Below are 17229 nucleotides of genomic sequence, written 5' to 3'. Positions count from 1 at the left end.
GTTGGTTCTAAATCCCTGCGCTCGGTTTGGGGTCGGTCCCGGTTCTGTGGGGTCAGTCTGGGGTCGGTTCTGGTTCCCTGCCCTCAGTTTGGGGTCGGTCCGGGTTTTATGGGGTCAGTCCCGGATCCCTGGGGTCAGTTTGAGGTCGGTTCTGGCTCCCTGCGTTCAGTCTGGGGTCGGTCCCGGTTCTGTGGGGTCACTTTGGATCCGATTCCGGGGCCGTGGGGCTGATTTGGAGAGTCATTCCCGGGGCCGTGGAGCAGTTTTGGGGTAGGTTCCGGTTCTGGGGGGTGCTTTGGATCTGATTCCGGATCCCTGGGGTCAGTTCGGGGTCGGTTCCGGAGCCGTGAGCTGGGTTTGGGTCCGGTCCCGGTTCTGTGGGGTCACTTTGACGCTGCTCTCGAGTCCCTGGGCCCCGGTTCTGGGTCCCTTAGGCCGATTTGGGCCCCGTCCCAGCTCCGTGGGGGTGTGTTCGGGCCCGGTCCAACTCGGTACCGGCGGTACCGGAACCTCCCGCGCTCGGCGGTGGGCGGGGCCAGCGCGTGCCGGGAGTGACGTAACGCGGGGCGGCTTCCGGTTCCGGCCGTTCCTTTCCTCAGCAGCGAGGCGCAGGGTGTGCGCGGGGCCGGGAGCGGGGGGAGGTTCGGAACCGGGGTTCGGAGCCCAAATCCCGGGCTGGGAGGATGGGAGGAGGGGAAAAAGGTCCCGGGAGTGGGAATGAGGTGTCCCAGAATGGGTTCCGACCCGACTTGGGACGGGAAGGGGGGAGAACGGCGGGGCCTGCGGGGAGGGTCGGGACCGGGACCGGGCCCGGGGTGACGCGGTGAATCCCCGCAGAGCCGAGCGGTGCCAAGATGCAGATCTTCGTGAAGACGCTGACGGGAAAAACCATCACCTTGGAGGTGGAACCCAACGATACCATCGAGAATGTGAAAGCCAAGATCCAGGATAAAGAAGGTACCGGGAGAACGGGGTTGGAAGGGAGAGAAACCACGGGGCAGGTCCCGAGCCCTTCCCGCCGCTTCCCTTGCGGTGTTTCCATCCCGCAGGGATCCCCCCGGACCAGCAGCGCTTGATCTTTGCGGGGAAGCAGCTGGAGGATGGCCGCACCCTGGCTGACTACAACATCCAGAAAGGTACCGAGTCCCCCGGGAGGATTTGGTTTATTTTTATTTTATTATTTTGGGGTTACGGGAAGGATCGGGGTTGTGGGAAGGGTTAGAGTTATGGGAAGGGTCGGGGTTACAGTAAGGGTCGGGGTTATGGGAAGGGTTGGGGTTGTTGGAAGGGTTGGAGTTGTGGGAAGGGTCGGGGTTGTGGGAAGGATTGGAGTTGTGGGAAGGGTCGGGGTTGTGGGAAGGGTCGTGGTTCCCGTTTGTTCCCCCCTCCCCACACTCCTCTCGTTCTCCAGAGTCCACTCTCCACCTGGTGCTTCGCCTGCGGGGAGGAATCATCGAACCCTCCCTCCGCCAGCTCGCCCAAAAGTACAACTGCGACAAAATGATCTGCCGCAAGTACGGCCCTGCCTGTGTCCCCCCCCTTCCCCAGCTCCGGGGATGGGTTTGGGGACCTTTTCCCTCTCCCTCCTTCCCTCCCCGTGTCCCCCTTTCCCCCCGGGGGGTAGCTGTGACCTCCCTGTCCCCCCTCTCCCAGGTGCTACGCCCGCCTGCACCCCCGCGCTGTCAACTGCCGCAAGAAGAAGTGCGGCCACACCAACAACCTGCGCCCCAAGAAGAAGGTCAAGTAAATAAGGGGAGGGGGGCAGCACCCCCAGAACCTCCCCTACACACACACAGACCCCGCCTGCGCCCCCCACACCCCTTTCAATAAAGCAGCGCAGCTCCGCGCCCTTCCCGTGTGGTTTGGTTGTTGTTTGTTTGGTTTTTTAACTCCTTAAAAACTGAAGTTTGAGAATAAAAAGGACGGGGAGGGAAAGGGCGGTTCGGGAGGGTGACTCGGTACCGGTGGTGATACCGGGTGGTGCCTGCAGAGGGCAGCGGAACCGCGCTCCGGCCCCGCGCTCCGCCTCCTCCGGGCCTGCGCGATCCGACGGCGGCCGCGATGGTGAGAGGGATCGGGGAGAGCGGGTGGGTCATAGGGAGGGGTGCCAGAACCGAACCGGGCCGCTCAGGAGGGCCCCGAGAGGAGGACAGGGTTAGGAGGAGTCTCGGGGTATTGGAGGGAGGTGCCGGTGCCGATTCGGTTCGTGCACGCGTGACCCGGGGAGGCCGCAGTTGCTGGGAGTGGGAGCGGGAGGGGATCCCGGGCTGTGCGGGTGGGGCGGGGATGGGGGCCCAAGGGGTGGTTCCGGTACCGCGGGAGGTTCTGGGGGCGCTTCTGGTTTGCTTACCCATGGCCCGCGGGTGGTTCCGGTTCCCCTATGACCGAACCCGGGAGGGGTGGGGGGGGGCCGAAGCCCCGAGCCCGTGACCGGGGGCAGAGCCGCCCCTGGCGCCGGGGCTGGTGGAGGCTGTACCGGTGTCCTCACGGTGTCACCACCCGTGTCCCCACGCTGCCACCACCTCTGTCCCCACGCTGCCATCATCCCTGTCCCCACGCTGCCACCACCTCTGTCCCCACGCTGCCACCACCTCTGTCCCCACGGTGCCACCACCCCTGTCCCCACGCTGCCACCACCCGTGTCCCCACGGTGTCACCGCCCCTATCCCCACTGTGCCACCACCCGTGTCCCCACGCTGCCACCACCTCTGTCCCCACGCTGCCACCACCTCTGTCCCCACGGCGTCACCACCCATGTCCCCACGCTGCCACCACCCGTGTCCCCACAGACGGGCGCGGAGGTGCCCACGCTGCTGCGGCGGCTGCAGACGCTTCAGGCAGAGCGGGCCGAGCGGTACCGGCAGCTGGAGGAGTGAGTACCGGGTACCCCCAGGGGGTTCTCAGACCCCCCCACACCCACCCGAGCCCCCACCCCTGTTTGTTTTGTTTTGTTTTGTTTTGTTTTCCTTCGGTGTTGGGAGGAGGCGGAGCAGCCGCGGGGCAGCTGAGGACAGCGGTGTCCCGGGGCAGGAGGTGCCGGGCTCGGGGGGATGCGGGGTCGGGAGTGAAAATGGAGAAAATTCAGCAAATTAACCAAAAAAAAAAAAAAAAAAAAAAAAAAAAGCAGCTGCCAGGCCAGCTGATGGCCAGGGGTGACCTTGTCTGGTTGTGGGGACCGGGAGCTGCCACCCGGAAACCTCCGCGGCGTGGGGACAACGGGAGCTCGGCACCCGGGTGATGGGTGTCACCTTCCTGTGGGTGTCCCCATCCCGGTGGGTGCCACCTTCCTATGGGTGTCACCTTCCTATGGGTGTCACCATCCCGGTGGGTGTCACCTCCCTATGGATGTCCCCATCCCGATGGGTGTCACCATCCCGGTGGGTGTTACCTCCCTATAGGTGTCACCTTCCCGATGGGTGTCACCATCCCGGTGGGTGTCACCTCCCTATGGGTGTCACCTTCCTATGGGTGTCACCATCCTGGTGGGTGTCCCCATCCTGGTGGGGTGTCACCTTCCTATGGGTGTCACCTTCCTGATGGGTGTCCCCATCCCGGTGGTTGTCACCTTCCTATGGGTGTCCCCCTCCCGATGGGTGTCACCTTCCTCTGGGTGTCCCCTGGGTGGGGTGACAGTGGCCTCCCCGCCCCCTTTCCCAGGGGCCACCGTGCGTACCTGAGCAGCGGCCCGCACTACGACTTCCCACGGTACCGGCAGCTGGTCCACGAGGTGACAGTGGCTTTTGGTGGCATCTCCAGGGAGGTTCTGAGCATCGCCGGGTGCCTGCGGGACCAACTGGCCCGGCCCGACCTGGCCCAGCACCTCGATCGCCTCCAGGACCGGGAACGGGAGAAGCTGCAGTTGGTGGGCGCCGGTTTGGGGAGGTCCTGGGGGGCGGGGGGGGGTTCTTGGGGTGACTTTTGGAGGGGATGGGGGGGATGTCACCTCCCCTGTGTCCCCACTGCAGACAGCACAGCTCCAGCTGGCCCGGCAGCTCGCTCAGGACCATCCCCAGGATGAATCCCATCAGCAGGAGGTGCAGGACCTCAAACACAAGTGGGTGTGGATGGGGGGGTCCCTCTCGTGTTTTCAACCCCAGCAGCCCCCCCTCAACCCCTCTTGAGGAGCCCCCTCCCCATCTCTCCTCAGCTGGGGGCCCAGATGGTGCTTTCAGCAGCGTTTTTTGGGAAAGGGGGGGGATTAGGAAAGGAGGGGGGGTTGGAAAAGGGGAGGGGGGGTGTTTTGGGAAAGGGGGGTTCTTGGGGGGGGGGAAGGGGAGGTTTTTCTTGGCTCGGTGGCCGCCGTCCCCTCGGCCTCCCCGGGCTGAGTGTTTCATAAACAGCGCGGGGCGGGCGGGGCCGGGTAATACGCTCCATCTGGGCTTTATTTATAGTTTCCATCCGCTCTCCTCAGGCTAATTAAAACCACCGAGGCAATCAGCGAGGTTCTCCAGGATCTCAAGTACGATTCGGAAGAAGTCGAGTGATGGGCGGCCCCGTGGGAACGGCTGAGGGAGGGGGAGGGGGGCCCCGCTCCTTCCTCAAGGTGGGCACCTTCCCCCTTGGCCCCTTCTCCTGGGACCCCCCTGGCAGCAGTGGGGTCCCCCTACATCCTCAGCAGCCCTGGGTTTAGGGGTGGTCCCGTCCACCCCAGCTCTGCCCAAGGGGAACCACAACCCAGTGTGCTGAGGGGCTTTGACCCCCCCCAAAAAAAATCTGTGCCCCACAGCAGCCCCAGCACCCCACAAGTTCCTTTTTTATGGTCACCTGAAATAAAAGTGACCCCACCAGGTTGATTGCTTTGGTTTGAAGGGCTCCTGTGTGCCCCCCCCCCCCTTCTTGACAAGGGGCAGGGGTCCCCTTTGGCTGCCCGCTGCATCCCCATCCCCACGCGCCGCTGACGCAGACCCCCGGGGGGGGGGATGATGATGGTGGTGGTTTGGGGTTGGTTTTTTTTTTTTGTGGGTTTTTTTTTTGGAGGTTTATTGGCATTAAGCTTCAATCTGTTCCTAATTGTCTGAAATGGAACCCAAATCCGGCTGGTTTGAATCAAAACCCGAGCAGGCACTGGGCAAACCCCAGCAGCCGGGCTCCCCCCTCCCAGGGGACACCCACACACACACACCTCCCCCCCCCACAACCCTTAATTTTCATCCCTGGGGTGAAAAACCAGAAAAAAAAAAAATCTCTTCCAAAGGGGCTGTGTTGGGGGACACACACACCCCCAGGAAGCCCCCACTGCCCCTTTCACCCCCGAGGCTGCTCTGGCTGGCAGGGAAGGAGCAGACCTCCCCCCACCCCCCCTTCTAAGCCAGCCTGGGGGGTCCCCTTGCTGCCAGGGGCTGTGGGGGGCTGTGGGTCCCAGCCCAGTCCGGCCCCCGGAGCTGTGGGGGCCCCGTGTTGCCCCGTTCGCCTTCCTGCAACCCCCCCCCGGCGGGGCGGTGGTCCCGGGGGGGGCTCCGGGCGCCCCGTCTGTTCCTCGGGCCCCCGGGGGCTACAGCTTATCTGCGGGAAGGACCTGTGGGGAGGAGCAGAGCTCACCCCATGTCACTGCCTCTGTGTGTCCCTCCCCCCCGCCCCCATGTCACCTGTGTCCCCAGGGTTGGTGTGTGTCCCCCTCCAGTGTTCCCAGGGTCAGTGTCACCCCATGTCCTCCACCCCAGCATCCCCAGGGACTGCATCACCCCATATCCCACTGCCAGCATTCCTAGGGATTGTGTCACCCCATATCCCACTGCCACCATCCCTAGGGTTGATGTCACCCCATATCCCACCCCCACCATCCCCAGGGACTGCATCACCCCATATCCCACCCCAGCACCCCCAGGAACTGTGTCACCCTATATCCCACCGCCAGCATCCCTAGGGATTGTGTCACCCCATATCCCATCCCCAGGGACTGCATCACCCCATATCCCACCCCCACCATCCCCAGGGATTGTGTCACCCCATATCCCACCCCCACCATCCCCAGGGATTGTGTCACCCCATATCCCACCCCACCATCCCTAGGGTTGATGTCACCTCACATCATGCCCCCAACACCCTCCCATTTGACACCCCCCCCACCTCCATCATCCCTGGGGGCCGCATCACCCCACCTCCCGGCACCCTTTGGGGTGGGGTCAGCTCACCCCAAAACCCCCAAACATCCCCCCTGGGGTGGGGTAAAGAAGTCTGAAATGCTCCTTACCTACCTGGTTGCGTGTTTTGTGCGATTTCTGCAGCCACACGCGCCACTGGTCGTAGAGTTTGATGCCGAGGTTGGAGCAGCCGTAGGCGTGTTTCTTCACCCAGCCCAGGAACTGCTTCAGCTCCCTCCTCAACGTCGTGTTCTGCTCCCCCCCCTTGGGGTCACAGCCCCCCGACGCCCTCTCTGTGGGGACAAGGACGATGCCACCACCGAGGGAGGGGACCTTGAGGTCTTCGTTGCGCGGCCCAGGGGAGAGGAGGAAGGATTTGGGGTGCTGGGTGGGGAAGCTGAGCTCCAAATTGGCTCTGAGAGGGGGGGATGTGTCCCCCCCCTGCCACCAACATTGAGTTATGGAATGTCAGGGGTCGGAAGGGACCTCTGGAGATCCTGGAGTCCAATCCCACCCAGGGACACATCCAGGAGGAGGCTCCACAACCTCTCTGGGCATCCCGGGCTCCATCCCCCTCACCCTCCAGAACTTCCCATGTTTCAACCCGTTATTCCTTGCCCTATTCCTGGGCATCACTGACATTGCTCTCATCCTCTTGACCCCCACCCCTTAGATGTTTATAGGGATCATGTCACCCCGTGTCCCACCCCCGGAGTGCCCAGAAGATCCCCTCTCAGCCTTCCAAAGGCTGAACACCCCCAGGTCCCTCAGCCTTCCATAGGGAAGATCTCCAAGTCCCTTCATCACCCTCCTCACCCTCCTTTGGCCTCTCTCCAGCAGGTCCCCAGCCCTCTTCAACTGGACAACCCCAAACTGGACCCAGTTGAGCCCCCCGGGGCAGAGCAGATCAAATCAGAACCTTTCTGGACCCCTTGCTCACCGCTGCGGGGGGTGGAGGCAGCAGTGGGATTGCTCCAATCACTCCAAATCCCAGCTTTTTTGGATCCATAGATGCTGAAGGGATTACAACGGACTTGGACGAAGTAAACGGTGCCGGGGCGCAGCCCGGCCAAGCGGCACGAGGTTTGGTTGCCCACGTTGTCCACAACCTGGGGGGAGGAGAGGAAGAGGGCAGCGTGGGAAGAGCCGGACCCCAAGAACCATCCCTTCACCCCACTGGTGACCAATCACCCCACTGGTGACCAATCACCCCACTGGTGACCAACCTTCCACTCCGAGCTGTCCTCCACCCGGTATTGGATCTGGTACTTGGCTTGGAAGAAGAAATCCTTGAGGGCAGGGGGGGAGCTCCAGCGGACGCTGAGTTGGTCCTCGAGGTCCCCAACCCGACTGACGTGGACGTCGGAAGGAGGGTCGGTGGTGACTGAGGGGACACGGGGGGTGGTGGGGATGGGGGAGGTGGCATGGGGGGGTAAGGAGGGAAGAAGAATAAAGGGGAAAAAAACCCAAACCCGCCAAGCGAAGCCGAAAGCAAAGGTGAGAGGACCTCAAAGCCACCCCCCAAAAAACACCACGACCAACCAGCCCCAAACCACCCCAAAGCCAACAAACATCCCTTCCCCCTCAAAAAAATAATTAAAAAAAATCCCCCAAACAAGAAAAAAACCCAAAAAACCCAAAAGCAGAAAAAAGCAAAACTTAAAAAAGCTCCAAAATGCAAAAAAGCAAAAGTCAAGAAAAAAACAAATCCTGAAAAGCCCCAAACCAAAAAAAACCAACCCTCAAAAAAACAAAATAGAAACCCCCCCAAATCCCCAGAATCTCAAAACCCCCACAAAAAAAACCCCAACCAAAAGCAAACCAAAAAATCCCCCCAAGAAACAAAAAAAGCCAAACCATGAACCCGAAAGACAACCAAACCCAAAAAGACCCCAAAAAACCTAAAAGACCAAAAAAAAAAACCCAAAAGAAAACCAAACCCAAAAAAACCCCAAACCCACCAAAAACAAACAACAAACAAAGAAAACAAAACAAAAAAACCAGAAGAAGAACCCATGTCCACAGGAGTCAGGAGCCTGAGTGGGTTTGGAGAGGTTCTGCTCCAAGATCTTCCCATTCTTGCATCCCCCCCATCCCCTCCAACACCCCCAGGAGGTCCCCATCAGGTGGTGGCACCTCTGGGTGCTCACCCACGTCGAGGATGTCCAACATGACCACGTCTGAGACGGCCACCCCGAGGCGGTTGGAAGCCTCCACCCAGATCTCGTAGGGTGTGAATAGGGCCAGGTCCTTGGGGATGTGGCAGGAGTAGGGTCCTGCTGTGTGGTACTCCTGGCAGGTGTTGTCCCGGCCGTACCACCTGAAGGAACAACCCCATGGTCAAGCAACCTCATCGTCAACCAACCCCATGGTCAATGAACCTCATGGTCAGTGAACCTCATGGTCAATGAACCCCATGGTCAACCAACGTCATGGTCAATGAACCCCATGGTCAATGAACCCCATGGTCAACCAAGCTTGTGGTCAACCAACCCCATGGTCAATGAACCTCATGGTCAATGAACCCCATGGTCAACCAACTCCATGGTCAACCAACTCCATGGTCAACCAACCCCATGGTCAACCAACTCCATGGTCAACCAGCCCCATAGTCAACCAACCTTGTGGTCAACCAACCCCATGGTCAACCAACCCCATGGCCAACCAACACCATGGTCAACCAGCCCCATGGTCAACCAGCCCCATGGTCAATCAACCTTGTGGTCAACCAACCCCATGGTCAACCAGCCCCATGGTCAATGAACCTCATGGTCAACCAACCCCATGATCAACCAACCCCTGGTGGCAAGGTGACAACGGTTGCTTTGTCTGCACCATCACACCCCTCAGGTCTGGGGTCACCAACCCCATTGTCCAGCAGCATCTCACCCTCCTCCTCCTCACCACGTGGTGGTGGCCAAGACCTGAGGAAGCTCATAAGCTCATCCCTCCCCCCTCCCCAAGCTTAGGACACCAAACGTGCTCGTCTCCCCATCCCCACATCTTATTTCTGTGGGGATTGAGGTTGGGTCCCACCTCAGCTTGTACTTGAGGGTGTAGTTGGTGGGCAGGAAGGTTTCTCCTTCTGTCCCTGGTGCCCACTTACAGGTCAGGTCCTTCATGTTTTTGGACCAGCAGGAGATGTTGACTGGTTTTTCTGGTGGCACTGGGAGAGAGGGAAAAAAACCAAACAACAAAAAAACAAACAAGAGGCAGAGGGATGAAACGAAGCCCCATGGGTTTGGGGGGTGAAGCCACCCCCATCCCACCCCCCGTGGCCACCAGCCCCGGGGCTACCAATGGGTTTGACCATGGTCAACCAGCCCTATGGTCAATGAATCTCATGGTCAACCAACCCCAAGGGGTTGAACCAAGGGGTTCAGGGTCCTGCCTGCTCCTCCCTGCACCCTGTTGAATTCCAGCAACAGCAACCCCTAAAAACAACCCCAAAAAACCCCAACCCAACCCTGGGCCACGTTCCCAGCTCAGCTCCTCCATCCCGAGGAGGCCACAGCAGCCTGAAAACAGCCCCAAATTAAAATCTGCTTGATTTGGACACAGGTTATTTCCCCCAAACTGTGCCAAAAGCTCCTGGGGACACCAGGGACAACCGTGAGAAGTTCAACCACCAACCGGTGTGTTTTGGGACAGAACATGAGAGATTTGGGCAAAAAAAAACAACAAAAAAAAGTGTGGCTGTAGCAGGTGGGGGTGTGGGGGGGGTTGGGGTGATGGTTGGGTTCAGCTTTCCAACCTTCACGATGGGAAAAGGGGGGGTTGGGATCCCCCAAATATCCCCCTGGGGCTGGTCCTAGAGGAGTGTTGGGAGGGTGACACCCTGTTGAGGGGTGACACCCTATTGGGGTGGTGACACCTTATTGGGATGAGTGACATCTTACTGGGGGGTGACACCCTATTGGAGTGAGTGACATTCTATTAGGGGGGTGACACCTTATTGGGGGGTGACACCTTATTGGGATGAGTGACCCCCTTTTGGGTGGGTGATTCCGTATTGGGATGAGTGACATCCTATTGGGGTGGGTGACCCCCTCTTGGGGTGGGTGACCCCCTTCTGGGATGAGTGACCCCCTTTTGGGGTGGGTGCCCCTCTTTTGGGTGGGTGACCCCCTTTTGGGATGAGTGCCCCCCTTTTGGGATCAGTGCCTCCCTTTTGGGGTGGGTGACCCCCTCTTGAGGTGGGTGACCCCCTATTGGGTGGGTGACCCCCTTTTGGGATGAGTGCCCCCCTTTTGGGGTGGGTGATCCTGTATTGGGATGAGTGACATCCTATTGGGGTGGGTGACCCCCTCTTGGGGTGGGTGACCCCCTATTGGGTGGGTGACATCTTATTAGGGGGTGACACCCTATTGGGATGAGTGACATTGGGGGTGACACCCTATTGGGTGAGTGACACCTTCTTGGGACAAGTGACCCCCTTTTGGGATAAGTGCCCCTCTTTTGGGTGGGTGACACCCTCTTGAGGTGGGTGCCCCCCTTTTGGGATGAGTGCCCCCCTTTTGGGTTGAGTGCCCCCCTTTTGGGGTGGGTGACCCCGTATTGGAATGAATGACATCTTACTGGGGGGTGACCCCCTTTTGGGGTGAGTGCCCCCCTATTGGTTCGGGTGCCCCCTCTGCCCCAGCACCCTCGGGGCCAACCTACATCCAACGTAAAGGCAGGAGCCGGCCAAGATGCCGCCGTCTCTGCTGTGACACACCAGGTTGTCCCCCGACTGCTGCCTGGAGCCGTTGAGGTGGGCCAGGGCCACCCCCAGGGTTGTGGGGCCCAGGGGGGTGTAGGAGGTGGGGGGCAGGCGCCTCCCGTTCAGGGTCCAGTACAGATCCTCGGCTTTCAGGTGAAAGTCGGGGCTGACCGTGCAGGTGGCCAGGAGCGAGGAGCCCATCAGCAGAGTGGGGTCTTGGGGGGAGATGACAGCAGGGTCTGCAGCCAGGGAGATAAAAGGGAGGGGGAAAGAAAAAGGGGGGTTTGTTTTCTAGCTAGCTACCACCTTATTATTATTATTATTATTATTATTATTATTATTATTATTATTATTATTATTTTTATTATTTTTATTGTAATATCTGAGCAGGTTTTACGGCTGCTCCGCGTCTCCCGCAACGTCTTGGAGGGTCCCTTTGGTTGCCTTTCCCATCTGTTCTTCAGACATTAAAATAGGTTTTAGGGGCACTGGAAGGTCTGGGCCTTTTGGATGGATGGTTTTGAATATTAAAATCTATTTCGGATTGGTTTCAGGCAGATGGAGGGAGATGTGGGGCTCAGGGATGGGGTTTTGGGGGGTTGCTGGTTGGGCTTGATGCTCTTCAAGGTTTTTTCCAACCTTAAGGATTCTGGGATTTATTTGAATATATTTTATCTCTATTTCTAGATATCGCAGTAGATTCCATCTATATTCTGGATATTTAAACACATTTTTATCTGTTTCTGTGTATTTGAGCACATTTCTATTTAAATAAATTCTACAATTCTTTCTATTTCAATAAATCTCCCTCTGTTTCTCTGTATTTGACTGGATTCTGTACCTATTTCAGTATATTAGGATGTATTCTATATATCTGAACACATCCTAGATCGATTTCTGTCTATTTGAACAGATTCTACATCTGCTTTTCTGTATTTAAAGATATTTTACACCTACTTTAGAGCCACTGAAAGATCCTCGATTGAATTAAACCTATTTAAATATACAAAAATCGTTTCAAAATACACTTAAATAGATTTTTCTTTTTTTTTTAAACATATTTTTATCTATTTTTTATCGATTTACATCCACACTTGGATAAATCTCTCTAATATGTATAAACCTCTCTCTGTACTTAGCAGGACACGGCCCCTCCCCAACTGAAGAGGGAACACAGGAGGCTCCGGGCTTGGCCAGGGGGGGAGTTTGGGGGGGGGGGATTGACCCCAGGGTTCACAAGCAGCCCTGGGGGGGTCTTTGCTGCACCCACCCGTGAGGATCTTGCAAAAAAAATTGGGGCTTTTCCCGAGCTGGGGCTTTTCCCGAGCTGGGTTGTGGCTTTCTCAAGTTTTGTCCTTTTTTTTTTTTTTTTTTTTTTTTTTTTCCACGACAAAAGGATTGCAAAAACAACCACAGAAAGTTTGGCGGGGTTGTTCCCCCCCCTCTTTCCCAACAGACACCAGCCAGCACCCCCCAACACCCCAAAAAACAATCCCACCCCCGAGACCCCCATCCCGGAGCTCCCCAAACCCATCCCTTCCACCTCTGCTCTTTGTGCCACCACCCGAGGAGAGCGGGGGAGGGGGGGGTGGGGGGAAAACCCCTTCAATCCCCTTCTCTTTTTTTTTCTCCAACTCTTTTCACCCTCGGACTTGAAAGAACAAAACCCCCCCGACCATTCCCGAGGTTTTTTTTCCATCCTTGGGATCCGCACGCGCCGGGCTCAGATCCCAAATTACCGCCCGGAAAGCGCCGCGACCTCCGCTCCCCTCTGACCCCCCCGGGCCCCCGCTCGCCTTTCAGCGCCCGCCGCGATTAATTCCCCCAAATCCTCATTAGCAGGAGAAATATCGGACACCCCAGGGATGCCGGAAGGCTTTGGGGTTTGTTTTTTTTTTGGGGGGGGGGGGGATGTGTGTGTTCAATCCCCCCCGGACACGTTGACACCCGGGGTACCCCGAGCATCCCTGGGGATAACTCCCCTCCCACCTCCCCCCAACAACTCCAGGCCCTAAATCTCCTAAATCTTAATTTAAACAGCACCAAAATCACCCAAAACCACCATAAACCCAACGCGTTTCCCCTCCTCCGAGTGGGACCCTCCGGAGAGGCCAATTTTCTCCATCTCTATTATTTTTTCCCTGCGGTTTTTTGGGTTGTTTTTTTTTTATTTAATCCCTTCCAAGCAGAAGCCTCCGGAGAAGCTTATTTTCTGTATATATATCTAAAAATCCATTTATTTATCCCCTACAATTTTTTTCCACCCTTTTCCCCTGCACTCCCAGTGCCCAACATGTGTTTTAAAAGGGAAAAGTGTGAAGTTTTCCCCGCTCGGAGAGGAAAAGGGCCGGAGAGACCCAAGGCAAGCTGTGGAATGTGCAAGTCGCAACCAAAAATACCTGCTCTGGAGTTGAGGGGTTTTTTTTGTGTGTGTTTTGTTTTGTTTTTTTATGGCTTTCCTATTAGGAAAAAAAAAAAAATGCTGATCAGGTGCTAAGTAATGCTATAAAGTAAAACCACATTTCCAAGGTGTCGGGAACGTTTATGTTTTTCTTCCGAAGGGCCGGATTTCATTTTATTTTTATATGGGCGTTTTAAGAGGTTGGGGAAGAAAAGGAGGAATAAAAAAACCTCTCTGATAAGTGTCGGGGATCAGGAGGTTAAAACAAAACAAAAAGATTTATTGAGATGTGCAAAGGCGAAGGGCTGGGGGGAAAAAATAATAGAAATGCCCTGAAGAACAAAAGGAAATTTGGGCAGCTCTGAATCCTGCAAGAAAAATAAATTTATATGTATTTATATATATAAATATTTAGAGGGCTTTTCGAGCTCAAGCAAGGAGGTTTGCAGGCGGATACGGCCCCCCCAAAACCATCGTTTTAGCCTTTTTTTTTTTTTTTTTTTTTCCCCCTATTTTTTCTCCTCCTCCTCCTCCCCAAGTGGCATTTCGGGTGCCCATCCCTCGGCTCGAAGAGGGATTTATAAAAAGCCCAGGAATTCCAGCGCAACCGAGGGGAAACATTCGCTCTCTAAAAGGAGATTTGGCTTCGCCTTTGCCCAGCGCCGCACGTCGAGGGGCTGCGGGGCCACAACTCACCCCGCACCCCAAAAAACTCTGCGGAGAGGGTTAAGAAATGGGGGTCCCGGGGTGGGAATCCAGCGGCGAGAGGCATCGGGAATTCCCGAAGCGGGAAGAGCCCAAGGGTGAGGGGTCAGCACCAAAGAGGGTCGAGCCATGGGGTTCCCAGGAGGGGGAGGGAGGTCACTGCTGCACCCCAAAACCCGCCTGGGTTGGGAGTCTCCCGATAACGGCTCCCGAAGGGATTTTTTGGGAGGGGTTTTTTTTTTTTTTCCTCCCTCCTCCACCCCTTCTGCAATTCCTGCCCCATTGTTGCTCTGTCAGACTTCGCTGCCAGCGACACGGAGGAGGGATGGGGGGGACACGGGACCCCCCCGTGGCAAGGACAGGGATGGGGACGTGATGGCTTTTGTCGACGGGACCCGTTTGGGTGTCGCAGGGACCATCCATCCCCCCCAGAAACTCCCCCCAACCCCCCCCCCCAAGGGAGGAAACCAAACTTCCTGCGGCGGGGAATGGGCCGCGGGGGGAAGCAACGGGTGGGACGGAGGCAAATTCGGGTTGAGGGTCCTGCGATTAAGGGGGGAGCCCACCCGTAATCCCCCCCTCCCCAAATCTCCCTCTCCCAGGGCAAAGGGGGACCCCGATTCCCCCTTCCCCTCCCCCCCCCAAAGGCTGAGCCCACAGCTCAGCCCACAGGTGGCACCTCCCGGACCTGCCACCAGCGGGTGGGACCCCCAAATGGGAAGCAATGGGGAGCCCCCCAGGGGGATTGAGGGTGGTGGTCATTGTTTTCTCCCCCCCCCCCCCCCAAAAAAAAAAAAAGGGGGAAGGGAGCTCCCTATTGTTCTGGGTGGGGAAGAGGGGATTCATTGTTCTCTGGGATGGGGGGGGACACACAGATCTCTGGAGGGAATAGGGGGGTCCCCGTTGTTCTCAGGAGGAGGGGGGGGGGGCTCAGAGGCCGAGGGGTGGGCAAGGGGGGTCATGGCTCCCGGGGGGGGAGAAAGGGGTCGAGTGGGGAAGGGGTTCGCTATTGTTCTCCGGCCGGAGGACGGGGGTTTCCATTGTCCTGGGTGGGGAATGGAGCCGCATTGTTCTCCAGGAGGGGGGGTCTGCAGGGCAGGGGAGGGGGGAGACACAAGAGATGACCGCTCTTTCCCGGGGAGAGGGGTCCCACTTTTCCATGGGGAGAGGGGTCACTCGCCGCTCCCAGGGGAGGCGGGGGGGTCCCGGCTGCTCTCGGGGATGGGGGGAACAACAAAAAGTTCCTCTATTGTTCTCTGCTGGGAGAAGGGGGGAGCGGGGGGGGTCCCGACTGGGCTGCGGGGACGGAGAGGGCGACGGGGGGATCTCTGCTGCCCGCAGGGGGTTACCGGGGGTTCCTGGCTGCCCTCAGCGGGGGGGTCCCCGTTCCGCTGCACAGCCCCGAGGTGCGCCCGTCGCTGCCCCCCGCATCCCGGGGCGGGGGGACACGGACGGGGACGGGACCCCCACCCTATGGACCGGCACCACCCAGCCCGCAGTGAGCGGAGCAGCCCCTGGGGGCTCCGCACAGCGCCCGCCCCGGCCCCGACGGGACCCCCAGTGTGTGTGTCCCCCTCTTCCCGCTCCCCGCGCCCACCTTGCGGGAGCCGCCCGGTAAGTCCCGGTACTCACAGGCGAGCGGCTCGGCACGGAGGAGGTTGAGGCAGAGCAGGAGCAACGGGGAGAGCAAGGAGGGGAGTCCCGGTAACGGCGGCATAGCCCGCTCCGGTGCCCGTCGGTGCCCGGGGCGGCGGAGCGTACCGGCACGTACGGGGAAGTCCCGAGCAAGTCTGAGCAACCCCCCGGTAACCAAAGCCCTAAATGCCGCCCTGGCCCCGCCCCGCCCCGCCCGGGCCCGCCCCCGGGGGGGCAGAAAGCCACCGACCCCGGGGCCTCACCGTCCCGCTCCGTTACCGACCCCGGTACCCACCCCCTGATGCACGGTGCGCTCCCGGTGCTGTCGGGGGATGCTGTAACTCTCCGAATCCCCCCCGCGACAACCGGGGACCGGTGTCCCGCTCCCCCCCAGCCCCACGGAAGGTGAGTAAGAGCCGCCCCGGGGCCGCCGTCCCACGGGTGACTCAGCGCGGCCGCCCCGGGACCCTCCCGTGCCCCCGGGGCTGCGCAGATGGTTGGGACACCCCCTCACCCCCCATCCAAAGGGTCTTTAGGAACCCGAAATCCCGTTTGTATTTTTGAGGTGAAAATGGGAATATCTTCCCTGGAATCCCGGCTGGTTCTGCCCAACCCAACAGCTCTGGCGTTTCCTCCCCAACAACAACAAAAAAGCCCCAACAAACAACCCAAACCTGCAAGATGTGGGAAAACGGCCCCTAATGGTTCAAACCCCCGCGGGGTCGGAGCTGCACTTGTCCCCGGGGCATCCCGGAGCTGGTGGCATGTCCGGTTGTGCCATCAGCACGGTGACAAAAGCCATCGGCAGTTTCATCCCCCTGTCCCCTCCGGTCCCCCCGCCTAGGACACGGTGTCACCAAGAGCTTCTCAGCTCTCCAGATGGGTGACGGCAGGTCCCAGGGGTGTCCCCCAGACCGGGCTGTCCCCAGCTGTGTCCTTTAGGTCTGTCTGAGCCCTGGGGTTTGGGATGAGAGCAGAAGCACAGAGTGTCCCTCCCCAAGAGGTGACACAGAGGGACCCGGTGACCCTGACCTTGATGCTGGGGTGGGGTGGGCAGCCCTGAGGCCACGGGACCACTGCTTTGTGGGTGACTTTGGGGGCTCAGAGCTGGCGGGGCTGTTTTCCAGCCCATGGGGACATTGCTTGGTGGCTTTCCCTGTCCCTTTGCTCCCTTTCCCAGCTCTGTGCCCTGCGGACATCGCTCCCTGCAGGGGATGCAGTGGGGGGGTTCAGCGCCAGGGGTGGCCCAGGGTCCCTGTCCCAAAGGGGTGACCCCATAGCACCGGGGGAGCTGAGCCCTGTGGCCGTGTGGGGACAAGAGGAGGAGGAGGGTGACACTGAGCAGGAGTTACTGAGGGGCTCCGAGGTGTTGGGCACAGAATGAACTGGAGAGCTGGGAGAAGAAAATTAAATAATAAAAAAAAAAGAGAGCAGGAGGGAGGCAAAACAATGCCTTTTCCCAGCGTCCTGTTTTTTTGGAAGCTTCTGAAGTGTTTTTGTTGAAATTTCCCAAAAATGTCAGGCTCCGGGAGCCACCCAGCCTGAGAAACTTCAGCCCCAGCGGCCGCAGTCTGGCTGAGTGAATCACGGCTGCTCCGGGGCTGGCGGCCACCCCCGCTCCACACCCCCCCGGGAACACCCCCCCTGGGATGGGAGCCAGCGGTGGGTGCTGGTTTGGAGGGGGGAGGAGGAGACGAATCCCCCCG

The 17229-nt window shown here is 58.8% G+C and overlaps 3 protein-coding genes across 6 annotated transcripts; 2 read left to right on the top strand and 1 right to left on the bottom strand.

Moving 5' to 3' along the window:
- Positions 1-528: 528 nt before the first annotated feature.
- Positions 529-1860, top strand: UBA52 (ubiquitin A-52 residue ribosomal protein fusion product 1). Of its 2 annotated transcripts, none has more exons than XM_030466348.1 (5): positions 529-613; positions 838-957; positions 1050-1136; positions 1412-1514; positions 1654-1860. In XM_030466348.1, exons 2-5 carry the CDS (start codon positions 855-857, stop codon positions 1745-1747), a joined length of 387 nt encoding a protein of 128 aa, XP_030322208.1. In that variant the 5' UTR covers positions 529-613; positions 838-854; the 3' UTR covers positions 1748-1860. The 2 variants fall into 2 exon arrangements, with proteins under 2 accessions (XP_030322208.1, XP_030322209.1); XM_030466349.1 differs by lacking the exon at positions 529-613 and adding an exon at positions 623-641.
- Positions 1861-2016: 156 nt separating this feature from the next.
- On the top strand, positions 2017-6914 carry REX1BD (required for excision 1-B domain containing). Of its 2 annotated transcripts, XR_003988628.1 has the most exons (6): positions 2017-2064; positions 2790-2872; positions 3658-3862; positions 3966-4054; positions 4412-4543; positions 6225-6914. XR_003988628.1 is itself a non-coding variant. In XM_030466346.1 (5 exons), the coding sequence occupies exons 1-5, from the start codon at positions 2062-2064 to the stop codon at positions 4482-4484; spliced, it is 453 nt and encodes a 150-aa protein (XP_030322206.1). In that variant the 5' UTR covers positions 2017-2061; the 3' UTR covers positions 4485-4798. The 2 variants fall into 2 exon arrangements, 1 of the variants encoding a protein (XP_030322206.1); XM_030466346.1 differs by lacking the exon at positions 6225-6914 and having other exon boundaries at positions 4412-4798.
- CRLF1 (cytokine receptor like factor 1) lies at positions 4904-15656 on the bottom strand. Of its 2 annotated transcripts, none has more exons than XM_030466286.1 (8): positions 15521-15656; positions 10743-11021; positions 9117-9246; positions 8231-8400; positions 7307-7464; positions 7021-7189; positions 6191-6373; positions 4904-5515 (listed from the first exon to the last, which is right to left on the bottom strand). In XM_030466286.1, exons 1-8 carry the CDS (start codon positions 15603-15605, stop codon positions 5499-5501), a joined length of 1191 nt encoding a protein of 396 aa, XP_030322146.1. In that variant the 5' UTR covers positions 15606-15656; the 3' UTR covers positions 4904-5498. The 2 variants fall into 2 exon arrangements, with proteins under 2 accessions (XP_030322146.1, XP_030322145.1); XM_030466285.1 differs by having other exon boundaries at positions 6195-6373.
- Positions 15657-17229: the final 1573 nt, after the last annotated feature.

This window comes from Calypte anna, chromosome 28 (assembly GCF_003957555.1).
Source record: "Calypte anna isolate BGI_N300 chromosome 28, bCalAnn1_v1.p, whole genome shotgun sequence".
Taxonomy (NCBI): domain Eukaryota; kingdom Metazoa; phylum Chordata; class Aves; order Apodiformes; family Trochilidae; genus Calypte; species Calypte anna.
Note: the sequence above shows the minus strand (reverse complement) of the source record. Positions and strands in the feature narration are given on the sequence as shown.

Coding starts and splice junctions, on each gene's coding strand:
- UBA52 (XM_030466348.1), top strand. CDS start 855: ATGCAGATCTTCGTGAAGACGCTGACGGGAAAAACCATCACCTTGGAG. Junction 1,137..1,411: donor TGACTACAACATCCAGAAAG/GTACCGAGTCCC, acceptor CTCGTTCTCCAG/AGTCCACTCTCCACCTGGTG. Junction 1,515..1,653: donor GACAAAATGATCTGCCGCAA/GTACGGCCCTGC, acceptor CCCCTCTCCCAG/GTGCTACGCCCGCCTGCACC.
- REX1BD (XM_030466346.1), top strand. Junction 2,873..3,657: donor CGGTACCGGCAGCTGGAGGA/GTGAGTACCGGG, acceptor CCCCTTTCCCAG/GGGCCACCGTGCGTACCTGA. Junction 4,055..4,411: donor GTGCAGGACCTCAAACACAA/GTGGGTGTGGAT, acceptor CGCTCTCCTCAG/GCTAATTAAAACCACCGAGG.
- CRLF1 (XM_030466285.1), bottom strand. CDS start 15,605: ATGCCGCCGTTACCGGGACTCCCCTCCTTGCTCTCCCCGTTGCTCCTG. Junction 9,247..10,742: donor CTCCTGCCTTTACGTTGGAT/GTAGGTTGGCCC, acceptor CCTCTCTCCCAG/TGCCACCAGAAAAACCAGTC. Junction 5,516..6,194: donor CGCACAAAACACGCAACCAG/GTAGGTAAGGAG, acceptor TCCTCCCCACAG/GTCCTTCCCGCAGATAAGCT.